Genomic DNA, 14,029 nt, shown 5'->3' on the forward strand with positions numbered 1-14,029 from the left:
CAACGTTTTAGCCGGAAATAAATGAAAAATGTTTGCTATATTATGTTCTTTACCTGTCTAGCGATGTATGTTTATGCTGACATCATAAAATAATGGTTTGTACTTTATAAAACCTCTATCTCGTGTCATTACGTGTAGTGAGTCGGCTCACGTGATTTATGTTTCACACTTCTGAACTTCCGTTAAGGGAACATAGTGAGCGTCGATGCTCCCTGGTTTTCACGGTGCATTGTGGGACTTTTTAGGGAGTGAATGTTTCAGTGCCCTGGAAGGATTCTGTGATTGAGACAGACCTTAAAATGGCCGACTCCCTGATCAGTGAACTAGGGAGCTGATTGAGACGCATACTGCATCTGAAAACTGATAAATGCTGCCTTCGGGGGATGCATTTCAAGATCCCTTCATCTGGGGTGCGTTTCCCGAAAGCATCGTTGGCCAACTATGGTCGCAAGTTCATCGCAATGTCCATTGAACTCTATTGGTAACGACGGAACTTGCGACCATAGTTGGCCAACGATGCTTTCGGGAAACCCACCCCTGATCGATTTTTGAAGCCAGCATAGATGTATCCTTCACTGTCTTTGATATCCCACAATCCTTTGCTTTCCATTCTGTGACAGTTGAGCTAGAAACATAAAGATGGCATCTGGAAGTTGTGGCTGGTCGTCAGTTTGTGTGTAAATGTACCTTTTTGATCAACGTTTTCCTCTTATGTCATTTCTAGCGAGAAATTACTATTGCAGTCATTAAATATTCACTTAGTTTTCACCAAAGCTCGCTCTATTTTGCTGTAGATCATTAAACCGTAACACTGCCTCAGAAGAGTGTCTGAGATCAGTTCTGTGAGGGACCTTTGTGCGCAAACGCTGCTTGCAAACTCCAGGCAGGTGTTTTGGAGCTGGACTCTCCAGAGCAGAGCTGGACACCTGATGACTCTAGTAGAAGCATGAGGCACGGCACCTTTCCCTCCGTCAGTGTGGGAATGTTCATCAGCGACAACATCAGTGTCATGAAAGGCAGGCACAGTTCTCTGGCAGGTTTCATCAAAGAGATTCAGCCATGCAAAACTGACAGTGGATGCGCAGTATTTGCCACACAGGACAGCTGGCGGCTACAAAGAGTGTGGATTTCACAGAGAGCCTCAGGCAGTTCCTGAGATACTGCTCAACCACACACACACGAACATGTGGACAAGCCTGAGAGGGTGGAGGTTCTCTAGGAAGGTGTCGAGGGGCCAGATGAAAACCAGCTTCAGTTAAGAAAAATCAATTATAAGAGCAATTCTTTAAAAATTCAATCAAACATTTCCTAAAAGTTGTCATGAAATGGAAGTAGTGACAGCTTTTCTTGCATTTTCCGAATGAAACAAATCATCAAAATAGAACGGGGACTTGGTTCTATCATTTGTTGGAGGCAGATCTGAATGCTAGCTTGCAGTCGATTGTTAAAATGTATATTCATAGATTGTATGTCTGGTTAATGATTTAATGCAATAACAATCCTGTAGATTATATAACACTCTCCAACAGCAGAATTTTACTTTTTTAAGACAAGAAAACTAATTCCTAGAACATCTTAGTTTCAATATCACGTTTCTAAAGATGTGCAGTTTACCAATAACATGCTTGCTTGATTGATAACATCATTGCTAAATGTAACAATATTATCAGCCAGCTCTTTAGATAAAGTTGGATATAGAAGTGTCCAGATTCATCTGCAAACACACAGTATTCTGTAGGGTGATACATTTATTATATAGCAAATCTCAACTGCTTGATTGCTTGTATCGTCTCAAATGTAAACTATATTATCGCACAGCTCTAATCTGCTAAACGTGACTATAAAGCATGAAGATATTATAAACATTAACATCACAATTTTCTATAAAGCTGCTTTGAAAGAATGTGTCTGCTTTTGTTGTTTTATCTGTAATGAACCTCCGTCCTGTAGTGTACATTCATGTCATCATGTGTCCGTATAGATCAGAGAAATATCTTTAAAGTATTTCTCCTGGACTGGTAAACCCTGACTCGTGGCACTCAGTTCCCCAGGTGCAGGTACAGTTACATCTCTTTAATAATTTGATTGTTTCGGTTACATTTTTATACAAAAGAATGGTTTACACTGGTTACATAAGCACCATACACACGTCACTAAATCAATTACAGTTGTGCTAAAGCTGTTCGTGTTGGCCATAGACAGACTCAGACAGGAAGTGCTCAGGAGCATCAGATGAAGATCCTGTCAGAGAAATACTGATGATGATGATGATGATGGGGAAGGTTTGGAGGGGTCAGAAATCTGTCATGCTTGCTGAAGGCAGGTGTTTGACAGAAGCAGAATGGACAATAAAAGCCTTGTAAAGTGAATTGTACAGGGCCGACACACACATACACACACTACAGGTGTTTGTGTGATGTTTAACAAAACTATTCCCTCCTTAGCAACACACAATATCATCTTTCAAAAATCATATTGTCTCTGGTCAATATTGAATTATTTTCTAAATATTTACACCTAGGAATGAACCAATTCAGGGAATAAGTCCTCTGAAGGCGTTGAAATGGTCCCTGTTGAGGCCCGGGAGTTGGTGTTTTCTGGGAGAAGTGTTTCCACATCGACAGTGGCGTTCAGCTCCAGGACACTCGCAGAATCAAAAACATGATCTGTGCGAATCAAGAACAGTGTGAGCAATCTGAAAATACCTAGAGTTGTTCTGGCCCCCTTCACTCACAGATCCTCCACAACAAATGCTGACAAATAATGAGACGCTCTCGTAGAACTAGATTATATTAGTATTCACCATTAACAAAACAAAAAAAAAAAAGATCTGAAATCTTGTACAAAATATCAAAACATTACACAGCTTAGTAAGACAGAATGTCAACTGAAAAGTCCTTTCTTCTTCTTGGTTCTCTTGTCGGCAGCAGCAGTCACTGGGGCGTTGGGCCGCTGAGCCCAGTCAGGCAGTTTCCTCTTCGCAGGCTGACTCGCCGTCTGTGGGAACAACCATCAGCCAACGGTTAATCCTGCTCGAAGACCAGCCGGAGCATCTACAGCTCACGCTCATGTGCTCAAGTCCAATCTGAGTCAAGATTCTCAAACCTCTGTTTATATCAACCCTAAACCTTTCAATCCCATTCATTAATATGTACTCTGAACAGAAACTCAGCACATGTGCAGACCCCGTCGCCATGTGTAGATGTCATGATGAGCTGTCACGTCACCGGAGCTAATGTAAGTTCAGGCTTGGAACAACTTGAGGGTAAAGTTGAGTAAATTACAGAATCTTCTTTTTTGGGTGAACTCCCTTTAACACATGAGATTTAAATAAACATACGTTTATAAGACACATATGCATCTCGGATTATTTGGGGTCTAACCTCCCCTTTTGCTCCAATCAAACTTTCATTCGGATCGACTGAGCTTCAGAATGAAGGCTTTTCAGTCCGACGGAGCCATCCATCAGATTATAGGCGTATTAAAGGTGCATGTAACCGTAGCTGGTGTAACTGGCCCTACTCTCAGGGGAAAGAGTTAGGTCTGCACAGCTCTTAGTAGCTGGCCTCTGTTACACACGTTTATGAGTTTTCAACTTTTAAAGCCAAATAATTACAAAGATTAGAGGAAGAAGCTTGCTCCCATCAGTTCTCTATATGGTGATTTTGGAGTGAAAAGACAAGATCATTACACCAAAACGCATCACTGTTACGACAATGGCCCAAGCTCAATCTTATGCTGTGTGTGTAAGGAACAGGACTAGTCAACATCAAATGACTCGTGCGTGTGTATGAATGGAGGAAATCGTAACGGTGGCTATAGGGACAGACGTCCCTCCTCACACTTACAGTCTGTTGGTTTACTCTAGAACACGTGTACTAAAGCCGGCTAACAGACATATTTCGGTCTTTCTCCATTCCTGCGCAGACGGTCCACCGTTTTCTGTTCACACACAAACTGATGCTTGAAAAATCAATGTTTGGTTTTCAAAGGTAGGCTACAGCGTGTAACTTTTGGCAGGGGTGGCAGAGGTTAATTGACACAACGAGTGAGAAAGGTTGACATGGAGCCGCTTAAACAAACGCCGAACAGAGGAGAGTCTGCTGGAGAAGAGAGAACCAGCTCGTAATAAAACAAGAATCAACATCAGCTTGGCTTTAGGAGATTTGAGAGGGATTTGAAATGTTGTAAAAGTGATGGTGTTTTTATTACTCCACAGGAGAGTGAGGTGATTTACTGAACAGATAAACTATCACAAGAAGCTCTCTAACAGAGTTCACTGTAAATCTATTGTGAAGATCACATTCATCCACACAGTTGAGCTGAAGCACAACTAAAACAACGCTCTTCCACAAAATGCATTAGGGCTGCACGATTAATCGCACTTATCTTGAGACGGCTTATCGCGATTTTAAAATCGCAAAGGCTGCGATTATTTTGTATGCGCAGTTTGTCACTGACGTACGGCTCTGTAAACGCTGCTCCGTCTGAAAGCACTGTGAGTTTGAGTCGCTTATAACGTGCATTTGAAAAAACAACACGCGTCAAACATCTTTCCAAAACATGAGAAGCATTTATGAACCTCTTGTCCAACAACAGACAACATTTAATAGCAAGCATTTAATTTACTCCAATCTCACTTCATAACGACAGCTGAGCTCCTCCTCCTGTGAGATGATGTGCTTCTTACACAGAATAGGGCAGTCGTGTGTTTATAAGTCATGTTTAATCAAAGCGTTTCAATCTTCTGTTTATTCAGATACAGCGATAGGGATTTCCTGGAGTGATGCGCATTATTGTACTTCTGCGGCGGGGCATATTTACCGTGTTTGCATGAGAGCGCCCTCTGGCGTTCAGATGGGGCAGTATTTACTACCGATCGGCCGCAATCAGTGCGGTTTTATTGCGATTAATCGCGCAGCCCTAAAATGCATGCGGTTTTGTCTTGCCGAGTGTGTCACAGCCACAGCACTGAGCAGACGCTGGGTTTGAAGGCTTGCATGACGCAGACAGCTGCATCAACAGAGGAAAACCCCGCGCTGCCCACCATCGGATTAACATCCCTCACAATTCCTCATAAGCCATTTATGTGTCCCTCCAAACTTCATTTCCTTCCAGCCAGCTCTTCTTATCTTCCTGCCTCGCAATCTGTTCAGTCTTCATGTTAAATCATTTGTGCGAGGGAACATCAGGGAGGGTGTGTTTAGAGACGCCCTAATGATCTCATATCGATCTACAGGCTCGTGTCACTGCAGGACAAAAGAGCAATGATGGACGTGCTCTTCAAACCAGCTTCTGTCACAGATCATGTGATAACAGGACAGAGCGATGCACGCTAGACAGTTATGGCGGGAAGTTACTGGAAAAGACCTGAAGCACGCACACAAAAATTAACATTACGCGATATATTAGTCTTAATAAGTAGTAGTATTATTACATTGTGTTATTAATGTGTTCATAATAAACTTCACTTGGCCTTTGTCCTTTATTGTTTTTAGAAACACGGGCCAAAAGTATCAAATCTTCTTGATCCTGTCACACCTCCTGCACCCCTGAAGATCAGACGTGAAGCGGAGTGACACAGGTCACAACCTTATGACCTTAATGGCTTTGAGCTTACAATGGGAGGTGTCGGGTAATGGTGCGAGTCAAAGGTCAAGCAGGGGTTAAAGACAGTTGGCTCATGCTAAAGCAGCGACAGTGCTCCGCTCTTCAGGGGCCGGTGTCTGATGCTCAGTGACTCTAGCAGACAGGATTACACCTAAACCAAGGGTTGGGGTTCAGATTACAGCCTAAAAAACGTGTGTGTTAACATGATGTGATGAGGTGATGAAGGTGCTGCATTCATCAAAAACAGCATCCATGTCACAATCATAGTCACAGTACTGAAGTTCAAGTGTTTTACACAGTCTTTACTAGTCACTTTTTGACAAGAATTTTCAATGTATTTTGTATTCACAATTTTTATGTATATATTCATAGTTTTATTGTAAAAAATAAATAAAAATAAACTGTATAAACAGCATAAATAATGCTGTACCCAATACTGTTTTGAACAACATACAATTTTCACTCAGTAGCAATGTAGCGAATTCAGATTTTTAAAAAATGTTTATACTTAATAATGATCAATGAAACCAAATGTCTTTTTATCTTTATCATTTTTATGATCGGGACCTTGTCTGGGTTATTTTGTAATAACTGGCTGACTGTACATTATCCCTACTTCGTAGTATCCTAGACTCATTTGAGTTCACATGATAAAATATTTTACTTTTTATTTTAATTCAGAGAAACTAGAAATGTATCTTTGTGCAGTTTCTATTATTAACAATACATTGTGAAATTAATATTAATATTGTGACATATGATTACAATTTTAAAAAAATAAACTGTTTTCTATGTCAATATATATATATATATAGTAAAGTGTAATTTCTTCCTGTGATCAAAGCGGTATATTCAGCATCATTACTCCAGTCTTCAGTGTCACATGATCCTCAGAAATAATTCTAATATGATTTGCCCAAGAAACATTTCTGATTATAATCAGTTGAAAACAGTTGTGTTCTGCTTCATATTTCTGTGAACACTTTCTTTGATGAATAGAAAGATAGAAAGTTCAAAAGAACAGCATTTTTATTGTAACATTACAATGTCTTTGCTGTGACTTTTGATTAATCTAATGTGCTCTTTTTTTTTTTTAAACAGATATCTTTTGTAACATTATTATTATTATCTTAACTGACACCAATTTAAAGCATCGATGAATAAAAGTATTCATTTTTTAAAATGTACCTAACTTCAAACTTCTGAACAGTAGTGTATTATTCTTTGAACGATTATGTATCAGTTCTTGAAAATGCACCTTCACAGGGGAATCGCTGAAGAGATCTTGCGTGTCCTTATCCAGTTTATCCTGGTTCCAGGAGGCCAGAACCATTCCACTGCTCTGAGGACCCGGGTCACGTGACGTCAGACGGACACCAGCGCTCGAGCAGGGGTCATCCTGGACACACTAATGAAAGATCAGCTTTCAGATGAAGTCTGTCCACATATGCACTGATTTCAGAAATCATAAGCAGAAACACTGTGATGTCAGTCACCTGCGGCATGGGGATACTGATGAAGAGCTCATCTTCACTGGTGTCCATGACATCAGACTCGAGCTGTGACTCTTCAAGCGCACGTTTAACAGCAGGCCTGTCTGCTGTCGCTGACTTATCCTGCAGCAGAAACACATCTGTGGGCATTTCGTCTCTGTATTCTGGCATCTGAGGAACACATGACCATCACGAAAGTAATAGCTACTAAACCGTTTCTATAAGACATCATCCAATATTATCATCAAATCTAGCAGAGGCTTCTGGGAAAGGTGTATAAGGTGTAAAACTAACTTTAGCTGGACAATAACTTTATTCTAGAGCTGCTGTAAAGCCAAAACAATCTCTGTTACTTTAATTTCCTATTATCACTGTAAAGCTGCTTTGAACATGTATATTGTTAAAAGCGCTGTATAAATGAAGGAGACTTTACTACAGCTGCAGAAGCCAATGACGCCACATCTGGACATGAGGCATGCTGGGATGACGGCTAAGAAAAATAAAGTAGGTCTGCCGTAATCAGTCTGAGAGACACAGCAGATGTTGCGACTTAACGTGAGAATACTGAGACTCCAAGAGCTCAACACAGATGAGAGTACGCCACGCATCACACACGGAGGACAAACAGCATGAAGGTTTTAGGATGAAACGTGCGAGAAAAAGTGCATTCTACGCGCACACAGAAAATTGTGTAAAAATACCAAGTACAAATATTCCACATGAGCTGCACATCAGCATTATACAGTGGTGTAAGACAGATTACGTCACGCCACACTGCAGGATTCTCTGAGTACAGCGTTTCCTGAATCACAGCACTGGTGACAGGAGTTGACGGATCTATGAACATGCATTTTTCTGGGACATGATTTCTGAGATAATAAAACTCATTTTAGCAGAAATATAATTAATAAATAAAAAGAGTCATAGTAAACTTCAGTATTTGCATTTATCAAACACCATGAATAATCCTGCTCACCACAGAGGAAGTGGAAAGAACTGATAAACTCTTAAACATAAATAATAGACAGAAGCTTTAAAAAAATATTGATATTGAAATCAGTAATTTTAGTAGAGATCAGTTCATCAGTTTCTCTAATCCAGAAGAGACAGAACTGTGCTGCCCTCTGCTGGTGACCTCCACTTCTGCCATACACACATGATAGATAAATAAAAAAATAAAAAAATATATAATATTCAACTAATACAAAATGATTTCGATGAAATGCGAGTGGTGAGACGCACCCGCGGCTCGATCCAGCTGATGTCCTGATGAGCGTCTCTCTGGAGTCGGTAAACCGCCAGCCTGAGCAGAAAGTTACTGATATCTTCAGGAACACGAGAGCGGATCGCTTTAAAATCACTCAGATCTGTTGAGGAATAAAACAGAAGTAAGATAAAAGATGAATTATTCATTACTGTGATCTTTTAGATCAGCGATAGTGTGCTGATGTGTTTGACCTGAGCTGGCAGGAGTGGAGGCGATGTGTTTCCTGATGGTGTTGTAGAGGTCCTCTGAGAGTCCAGCTCTGCCCGTGTCCACAGCACAGCCCGACTCCTGTGCCTGAAGCAGATGAGACTCCACCACAGCCATGGGCAGAGAGCGCGCGTCTGCCACCTGCCTCTACACAACACACACACACACAACTGAACTGCATTCAGCCCCGACAAAAAGTTGCAAAGTGTTTTTTAAACGGAAACGGTGGTGCGTTGAACTCCCTGTTCTGATAATGCAAGAGTTGAAATGGGCGATATGGAGCAAAAAATATATCTCGATATATTTTGCTATATCTCGATATACGATATATATCTCGATATCTTTACAGGAAAAATAACCCCCCAAAAACTACTGCAAAAACAAATATGCCAAATACCACAAAGTCTTTTTTTATTGAAGTGCAAATAGGTAGGCAGTTCATGTAGGAACAAAGTGCTTCAGCGACATTTAAAAAAAAAAAAAAAAATCCCTGTATACAAAAATAATAATTTAACTGTAAAATAAAGGAAGAAATAATACATATTGCACTATTTTTAATAAACCTGTATAGAAATATCATTACTAATTTAATTTTGGCAAAAAAAAAAAAAAAAAAGCCATATATCCCCCAAAAACTGCACAACTGTAGAGTAAAACATTAATTTAAAAAAAAAAGTGATAAAAATGCATCTAAAAATTGACATGATTGTTACAAAATCACACTGTCTGGGGCCTCTGGAGAACTCAGAACAACTGCTAGCATAAAGTTTAAGGTAAAAATAACTGCCATTAAATTACAGTATCTTACTACTATGCAATTAGATAAACTGTTCATTCATTACATCACTTTACCTCTGTCTTTATCCACCTTTATCCTCTTCTTTTTGGCACTGTATCTATAGCAGAATAGGTAGGCTAATGCTAATTTATAATGTGTCATGTAAATTCGCCATCCGTCACAATCAGGAAACTTTCACCGTGTCTAGACCTGGCGCGAGCTGCCCGTTTCTACAGGGGAGCATGTTAAGTGTGAGTGTGTTAAGCGCACTCAAACAAAAGCAATGCGGCGAGAGGCGACGCTACACAAAAAATTACCAACAACAACTGATCGCGCGCGCGCTGTTTCTGACGCACTTCAAGCACTCGCTGGGCGGGGAAAGATTGATGTGCCTGACCGGACTCGGGAGACTTGGTTGAATGAGACAACACGCGAGGGGACTGGGAGGGAGAACAAAAGCAAGGAGGCGGAGGAGGGCGGGGGCGAGCACAGCACAGAGAAGGCAAACAAGCAAAGTGGCGAAATCAGAATTAAATATAAACAATACATCGATATATACGATATGTCAAAATCCATATCGAGTTTAAAAAATATCTCGATATATCGTAAATATCGAGATATCGCCCACCCCTAGTTGAAACTACGGCAGCTGAGAAGGACATTCTCTGTGCTCTTCTTGAAGAATTTTCAGATCCTGGTGAAATCGATATAAATACGTGTAAATATAAAATACGCTCGATGTTACAGTCACTGCCCTCGCCATCCAGAATACAGGAGAACACCCCAATCGAGTGAAGGGGTTTGTGGAAACTGTGGTTCCTAATTATTGTGATCCAACATTTGCCTCGCATTTCAGGAGAAGGACAATCCACTTCTCACCTCCGAGACTGTGTTATGATCTATATGACCTTATTATTTTGCTGATCACTGTTGATATGCTATATTTTTTACTATAAAACTCTTACGACAAACATGTCTTCTAATATCTTCAATTGTTGCGTATACTGAGCAGCAGAGGACACGTTTGTAAAGGTCTTTACTTGGACCCAATGTGAAAGTCTCTTTAATACCGCGTGGTTTATACACATGTTGCTGCTGAGGCTAACATTTTTGACACACCCACCAAACAAGAGAAAACGTGTCTCAAACCCCATTACACACCGTTTCTAGGAAACATGTCATTCAACCCGGAAACCGTAGCAAAACGTTGCAAACGTTGAGCTTGAACCTGCCCCAGCTAAACACACCACCTCAATCACACCACGCTCAGTTATAATAATTCTGTCAAAAACAGATGAGCGAGACTGCACTTAAGGCGAGTAATACGAGGGGAATGTCGTACCATGCTCTTGTGCTCCACCTGGAACAGTCTGTAAGTGACGGAGACGCTCTCCGGCAGAAACTGGCCCACAGACGCTACGCCTGCTGTTGGGACGGGTGGAGGCGAGCTGGAGGAAACATCCACCTGATTCACAGAACAACTCGTTATCATAATCATACAGCGTAACACTTCCTCCTAAAGATGATAAATCAGTAACATCCACTATAAAATGTATGGACATGGTCCTGGATGCTGACAGGTCAATCCAAAAAAAAGTTGGTGGCCTTAAAGGGATACTCCACTTTTTTCGGAAACATGCTCATTTTACAACTCCCCCAGAGTTAAACAGTTGAGTTTTACCGTTTTAGAATCCATTCAGCCGATCTCCGGGTCTGGCGGTACCACTTTTAGCATAGCTTAGCATAGATCATTGATTCTGACGAGTCCAATAGCATTTCTTTCAAAATGACCAAAGAGTTTCAATATTTTTCCTATTTAAAATTTGACTCCTCTGTAGTTAAACCGTGTACTAAGATCGACGGAAAATGAAAAGTTGCGATTTTCTAAGCCTATATGGCTAGGAACTACTCTCATTCCGGCGTAATAATCAAGGAACTGTGCGGCCGTACCATGGGTCCAGCAGGCGTAATGATATGACGCAGCGCCTGAAAATAGTCCCCAGCTCGGTAACTTCTTCCAACGTGACCGGGACTAAGTTTGTCTAACCTATTAGAACTATTTTCAGGCGCTGCGTCATATCATTACGCCTGTTGCACCCATGGTACGGCCGCACAGTTCCTTGATTATTACGCCGGAATGAGAGTAGTTCCTAGCCATATAGGCTTAGAAAATCGCAACTTTTCATTTTCCGTCGATCTTAGTACACGGTTTAACTACAGAGGAGTCAAGTTTTAAATAGGAAAAATATTGAAACTCTTTGGTCATTTTGAAAGAAATGCTATTGGACTCGTCAGATTCAATGAACTATGCTAAGCTATGCTAAAAGTGGTACCGTCAGAACCGGAGTTCGGCTGAATGGATTCTAAAACGGTAAAACTCAACTGTTTAACTCTGGGGGAGTTGTAAAATGAGTATATTTCCGAAAAAAGTGGAGTATCCCTTTAACTATTATGTACTAACATAAAATACCCAAAAGACTATACACTCGTACGTTTACTGCTAATAAGTTTGAGGTACGGTTGGCTTTAGGAGTAAAGAGAGTGTAACTACAACTGTCATTTAAATGCAAGTACTTTAAATATAATTAAAATGCACCAACATGTACGTAATTAGTAAGTTAAATCTAATGGTTAAGTATATAGTAGTTAAGGACACCTAATATAAAGTGTGACCTATAGTCATTATTTTTGCACATCAAACTATCAATATTTTTGCACACCGTTCAAAAGTTTGGGATCACATTTTAAAAGAAATTAGTCATTTTATTCAGCAATGATACATTTTATTGCATCAAATAATGCAAGCGATCATAAGAATCGTCTTTCAAAACAAAACGTACCGATCCCAAGCTTTTGAAGAGTAGTGCACGATGTACAGTGTTTATGAGTACCTGTAAGCTGTGTGTCTGACAGAAGCGGGCGATGACATCTATCAGAGGCGTGAGCATGGACGCTTTGGCTTCTGAAACACCGTCCACCTGCTTCAAGCTGGATGTGGAGCACGGCCTGCCAAATGAAGTCCACATGAAGCATCAAAATATGACATATGACAGACATGTCTGCCTAAGTTTTACATCACCACCTTATAACACTGGTTTATTCTTTCTTTTAAATCGTCAGTACAAATTTGGCTTTTTTAACAAAGTGCGGTCTCATAAAAAGGTCCACTGTTTACTGTCAATAGCGTAGCGATGTATGAAGCACAGCTCATACAGAAGACTCTTTCAACACAAGCAGCTTTCTCTTGCGGCGAATTCAAGTGACAAAAATAGAAAAATCTGCATCATGGGGAACTTTTTCCACCCTCACGCAAAACTCCCAGTGGCACAGATTCCAGATTCCTATTAGAATAACTAGATTTTGTCTGCGAGATTGCACAGAGCAACAGTAAATGTGACCGTAGTAAAATACTACACTATCCTACATTATCCAAAGGCCAACAAACCCTTTCCTTCAAGCAAATGTTACCTTAATTTTGCCATGTCCAACAGGATTTTATTGGTAGCCAGTAGAGCTGGTGGGATGTCTCTGAGACTAGCTAACTTCTGACGCTCAGACACCAGCTTACCATACAGTTCAGACTGCAAAAACAGAAGAAACAAGACTTTGATCCTGACTGTTGTTTCCAGAGACGTACGCTGCTGTGTGAGCTTTCAGAAATCACTCAGTTACTCGTAAGAAATCAGAAGGATTGATAAATGTCAGCACTGGGCTGATCCTCACAGTGGCAGAGCTGATCTACGTTCAGTACCTGTAGCTGGATCTCTCTGGCAGAGACCGCTGGCGGTTGGGCTCGGACTTCAGTGCGGATCTGGGTTGGTCTGGCAGCTGATCTGTAAACACATGCCAAGACAGTTTGTGACGTGACACAGGAAGTGGTGCAAACCTCTGAACAACATACACAAACCATAATCAAAGAAAAATGTCAATTTGGAGTCAAAATTTCAGTAAATATTTATTTATAATTCATACCTTGAGGGTAAGCCTGCTTTCTCCACCATCTGAGGTGTGTCAACTCCAGAACTGACCTTTGACCTCTGAAAAGAAACAAGAGAGGGCTGCAGAAAACAATAAAATCAAGCATTTAAAAGTAAAACGGTTCATTCAAAGGAAGATTTCCGCATTGACACTGACCCGAGTGTAATCTGGCTGAGGGTCAGAAGCAGTAAACCCAACATGTGCCGGATCTGCTTTTCTCCTGCAAAGACACACCAGGAATATAATGACAAATGCATGCAGAGGTCATTGTGCCACGCTATTTGGCATGGCTGGAAAATGTCCAGTGCCTGCTATTCTGCAACAAAAGAACACCTTTCACAATGTTACATGAAGCATATCATACAAAATAAAAGCTAACACAATGTAAATCACTGAAGATAAAAAACACAAGAAAATGTTCATTAAAGGAAAGCTATGTATTAGATTGAAGGCACTGGAATCTGTGAGCAAAATAACCTAAAACAACTGGCCACAGCCCTCTAACTCAGGTTTGCCACGTGGACCCGGTGTGTCCTCACCTACACAGTGCACATGTGTGTGTGTGTGTGCGGGTCTTACCGCGGTACGGTGATGGCTCTGATGAACAGATCCCTGTTGGGCTGCAGCAGGAGTCGCCTGTGCCGCTCATCTTCAGCTTTACTCAGCCACGATCTGCCCTGAGCCAAACATTCACAA

The 14,029-nt window shown here is 40.9% G+C and overlaps 1 protein-coding gene across 8 annotated transcripts in view; it reads right to left on the reverse strand.

The window, feature by feature from the left end:
• Window positions 1-1,732: 1,732 nt before the first annotated feature.
• Window positions 1,733-14,029, reverse strand: part of wrn (WRN RecQ like helicase) — a 38,042-nt gene continuing 25,745 nt past the window's right edge. For 2 of the 8 annotated variants that reach the window (XM_079862218.1, XM_079862219.1), the window contains exons 25-36: window positions 13,913-14,010; window positions 13,490-13,553; window positions 13,328-13,413; window positions 13,107-13,188; window positions 12,824-12,936; window positions 12,247-12,361; window positions 10,698-10,820; window positions 8,562-8,724; window positions 8,346-8,470; window positions 7,107-7,274; window positions 6,869-7,018; window positions 1,739-2,997 (exon numbers count right to left, since the gene is read on the reverse strand). In XM_079862218.1, coding sequence (XP_079718344.1) covers window positions 2,884-2,997; window positions 6,869-7,018; window positions 7,107-7,274; window positions 8,346-8,470; window positions 8,562-8,724; window positions 10,698-10,820; window positions 12,247-12,361; window positions 12,824-12,936; window positions 13,107-13,188; window positions 13,328-13,413; window positions 13,490-13,553; window positions 13,913-14,010 — 1,401 coding nt within the window. In that variant the 3' untranslated portion in view covers window positions 1,739-2,883. Of the gene's footprint in view, window positions 2,998-6,868; window positions 7,019-7,106; window positions 7,275-8,345; window positions 8,471-8,561; window positions 8,725-10,697; window positions 10,821-12,246; window positions 12,362-12,823; window positions 12,937-13,106; window positions 13,189-13,327; window positions 13,414-13,489; window positions 13,554-13,912; window positions 14,011-14,029 lie in introns of all 8 variants that reach the window. The other 6 variants (XM_079862224.1, XM_079862222.1, XM_079862225.1 and 3 more) reach the window with 6 other exon arrangements.

The sequence above is a fragment of the Squalius cephalus genome, assembly GCF_949319135.1.
Source record: "Squalius cephalus genome assembly, chromosome: 24".
NCBI lineage: Eukaryota > Metazoa > Chordata > Actinopteri > Cypriniformes > Leuciscidae > Squalius > Squalius cephalus.